This window comes from Charadrius vociferus, unplaced genomic scaffold, assembly GCF_000708025.1.
Source record: "Charadrius vociferus isolate BGI_N301 unplaced genomic scaffold, ASM70802v2 scaffold161, whole genome shotgun sequence".
In the NCBI taxonomy this organism is placed as follows: domain Eukaryota; kingdom Metazoa; phylum Chordata; class Aves; order Charadriiformes; family Charadriidae; genus Charadrius; species Charadrius vociferus.
In genome coordinates, this window is record NW_009646928.1 from 985,729 (window position 1) to 990,025 (window position 4,297).

Here is a 4,297-nt window from a genome sequence, read left to right on the forward strand (position 1 = left end):
AGCGGGTTTCCCAGCGCAAGCAGTAGCCATGCTATTTTTTCCGGTACTGTTTGAAGGTGAAAGTATGCCCAAGTATTTGCACTTCAATTTGGAGTCATGTTCATTTGCAAGCCATTTGCAGTTCTGCTTAGTATTTCTTCTCACACAGGCACTCACCCGCTCTCTCCCACACACGCCCTTCCTCAGCTTCCAGCGCAGAGCTCTGCTAACAACATTTTTTTCAGCTATGTACAGAAAGGGTTAAGAGTCGTGAACTTCATTATCTGAATGTGTGCTACTAAAATGGAATTGCGCGAAATAAAACGATCTCTGAGCAAACAGGAACGGTGCAGGGTGACAAAAGTAGGTCTGAAGAGGCTGGTGTACTTTTGTAAGCACGCTTGGGAGCGTTTCTGCTCAAAAAAAGCCAACCCTGCCAGATGTTTGAGGGAATATTTTCCCATCCACCATCTTCTGAAAGCTCTTGAGCTGACCAAGAACGGAACTCCTTAACATTTACTTATGCCCAGCTTTGCATTTGGTATGATTTTTTTTTTTTTTAAGTGAGTAAAGACACAAAATCAAAGTCTCCAAATTGTAAGCACGCAGTGAGACTGATATTTTTTAAATCAACATACGAACGTCAAATAAAATGACACACATATTGCTGACAGCTTGTAGTACAAAGATTTTTTTATCACTTACCATTTATGAGTTGATTGGATGAGGATGTCCAGTTTAGGTCATAATATTTTACTACGTTTTTCTTTTTTTTTTTTTTTCCTCTCTCTTTTTTTTTTTTTTTGCATTCAGTTTGTCAGACTGCGAACATCACACAACATTTTATCAATTAATCATTTGTTTACAGGAACAATTATAAATGAATTAGGTTTACATCATTTCCCGCACCAGTCTCCACCCCACCCCTAAAAAAAGGAAGGGGAAGAAAAAAAAAAAGAAAAGGGGGGGAAAGAAAGAAAACCAGGCAGACACACACAAAGACCAGAAAATGGCAAAGAAGACACATCAGTCCAAAGAGCTGCTGATAGAGAAAGTTCAGGAGACCAACCTGCATCCGTAATTTAAACATTTGTAGAAAACCAAAGGAACCGCAGTAGTTTACAGAGTTTATTGCATTATACATGCGAACAGAACATGCACAAGAAGGACATATTGCTGCTGAACGACTACTATTCCACATATGCACCACAAGGAAATGTCTACAATGGAGAAGAAGGAAATATTCCATTTTACGAAGGACAATCTCTAAGTTCATTTGCGAGGATAGTTACATTATAATGTGCTTCTCTTTCCCCCCGCCCCCAAAGTTTCCCCCCCCTCTTTTTCTTAAAGTATTGAATGTACTCAAAACGTTATGGCCCGTGTAACAGCCCCACATAAATACCATTTTGTTAGTAAAAACATGAAAAAGTCACATTGCTTGGATGTTCGACAGTTCCAATAAGTTAAGACCAAATGATAATACTCAATAATAGTTACCCTGCATTACGATGAGAACAAAAATAAATTACACGTGCTAGGTTTTATATATACTCATCATAGTAATACATATTCACTTGCAGCGCTAAAAGAAGGACGAAGAGTCACATTCTATCAGAGAAAAACAAAAACAAAACCAAAAAAACCAAAACCAAAACCAAAACAAAACTGGAAAATGCCGGGTTTTGCCAGAGTCTCTCCTGCCTTTAGCAAGTGGCGGTGCTGTGCCCATTCCTCACTGGTGCCCCCCCCGGGGTTAGGGTTTAAGAGAAGGTCAGATTAGCGGTCAGTTCCCGGATTCGGTTCTCCCTGCTCATCTTCTTGAGCTTCATTCTGCGGTTTTGAAACCAAATCTTGACCTGCCTGTCAGTGAGGTTTACGCTCTTACTGATCTCTAGACGGCGCTCTCGAGTGAGATACATATTGAATAAGAACTCTTTCTCTAATTCCAGTGTTTGGTGTTTAGTATAAGGACACCTCTTCTTTCTGCCACTCTTTGCAGTTAGCCAATTGCTTGTTGGAGTATCAGACTTGATTTCCTCTATCAAAATCAAAGAAGAAGAAGAAGAAAAAAAAAAATCAAAAATACCTCAGGCTGTTAAGAGTGTACCCTTGGCCATGACCCCTCCTCTGCAGTGTCTGGCAGATATGGTGGATGTGGGCATTAAACAGAGCTGGGGCGAGGTGTGGGCACAGAGAGGGGACCTGCTGCCAGGCTGGGCTCGCCCGTCCCCGCCACACGACACCCTGCCTTGCGGCCGCCCCGCTCTCCTGCCCCTTCCAGAAAGGAGCTCTCAAGTTTTCAGCTGGCGTTTAGCATTTCAGCAATGTTTAACCTGCCACCAGCCCCATGGCCACATTTTAACGGGTCTAGCCTCGCCATGGCCGCATCGAGCTCCCAACGACACTTGCTACGAAAATATCCCAATTACAAAATACCCTCGCACTGTATTTTGAAGCAGCGTCCCCCCCGCCATCAGCTGAATTACACAAGCACACCTAGGAGCAGACGTAGACGTTTTCCCAGCCAAAAAGATACACAAGAAATTAACACCCTCTGCCTCGGAATTTTTTTTTTTTCATTTTCTTTTTAGATTTTTTTTTCCCCCACCAGAAATAAATCTGCCCCACATCAACCTAGACCTGGAGTGTTAAATATAATTCAGATAAAGAGAATCTCCATGCACACGTAGAGTAAAAATCGACCTAGAGGTTGCAAAGTACGTTTTGATAGGAGAAAATTTCCCGTTTTGGGATTCTTCGACACACGTCGTTCGAAAGGAAGGCTTTAGTGCACTTTTAAAGGGAAAATAAAATCAGATTACCGCCACCTTTAGCTTTCAAACGCATTTCAAAATAATGTTGCACTTTTGGAGGTTATCTAAAGCACCACATTGAAATATTTCACCTTTGGACCAGGCAGACATCGGGCTGCTGCTTTCATTGTGCATTTGTTTCCAACTTTACCCAGCCTGGTAGCACCTATTCCTCACCTATTTTAATAGGATCGTAATTAACTTTAAATGCAATCAAACCGCAGTAAGGCTCAGTGAAAAAATATAATAGTAATAACAATTTTAAAAAATCAGCGAAATATTACGAGAGAAAAGTTGAGCTGGTCGTATTTTACAACCTCCAGACCTGCTTTTTTAGAGGTATGGGGCTGCTTTTGGCTGCTGCAGCGCATTAAGGAGCACACGGCTATATTCCCCGCACCAGAGAGGCGGTCTGCGTGCACGAGAGAGGCAGACCCCTATAGAAAATCTTTGGACCCTTTTGTGTAGCATTTTAGCCTGCCAAAATCTTCAGAGACACAGCACCTGCAGCCCGATACTCCTTAGCATTAAATGTGATGGCTGTGATGCTCGTTAGTATATTCGAGCGTGCTTTATGATGCTGGCGTGTTGGAGTTACACCACGGCACGGCTTAAACTCGGTAATACAGACCTTTACTCTCCTTCTCCTGGACTTCTGGGCTGGACACGGAGCCTTCGGGCAGGCAGCTCCGCTCGTCTTGCAACGTGGACTTGGGCTCGGGACTTTCCACTTGAGAGACTTTAGCGGTGCTGTCTTGGTTGTTCGGGTTTTCATTCATTTTCTTTTCCAGCTGAAGTTGAGCAGATATCTGCGGTTTGGAGCTGCCGCGAGGGTTTAACTGTAACATTACAGTTGAACTCGTTTCAGGGCTATTATTGTACTCTTGGGTTTTCCCAGTGGCGTAGGTCTGGCTCAGTCTAAAATATCCTGGGACGGGAACCTCGGGGTTCTCAATGGGGCATGATTCAGACACCAGCCTCTGGTAGGAAGGGACGTCTGCAGAAATGAGTTTGGATCTCTTATCGGAATACATGCAGCAATTGCTTTCTTCTTTAATATTTGTAGTGAAGGAACAAGTGGGGACCTGCTGTGTAACAGGTTGCTCTATTCGACAAGATCTGTTCGGGTCTGTCCAAGTGTCTACTTGAGGTATATACGGATGTACATTCATACCCATATTTTGGTGATTAACTTCTCTTTTAGCCAGAGACGGAAGGAGTCCACAGGTTTGCATCCCATACGTCCCAATGTCTGTGCTAGGTGGCATATACATGCTGGCGCTGTTGGAGTAGAAACTGTCACTCCTGCACGCACTGATGAGAGAATCTACTAAAAAAGTATTAGCGGCAGGAGAGCTGTTGGGAAAGGACATTTTGGGGCGGAATTTGAGGAAGAGAGATTGTGTCCTTTGTAGGCTGACATCTCTAGGAAAACATTCCCGTGTAATTGCGGATGCCTCCGCGCGACCACATGACAGCCGGGCCAATGGCAGCGCCCGCCG

At 43.6% G+C, this 4,297-nt stretch overlaps 1 protein-coding gene across 1 annotated transcript; it reads right to left on the reverse strand.

Moving 5' to 3' along the window:
* Nucleotides 1-1,570: 1,570 nt before the first annotated feature.
* On the reverse strand, nt 1,571-4,168 carry HOXD10 (homeobox D10). The gene is made up of 2 exons (XM_009894527.1): nt 3,427-4,168; nt 1,571-2,020 (listed from the first exon to the last, which is right to left on the reverse strand). The coding sequence occupies exons 1-2, from the start codon at nt 4,166-4,168 to the stop codon at nt 1,743-1,745; spliced, it is 1,020 nt and encodes a 339-aa protein (XP_009892829.1). The 3' UTR covers nt 1,571-1,742.
* Nucleotides 4,169-4,297: the final 129 nt, after the last annotated feature.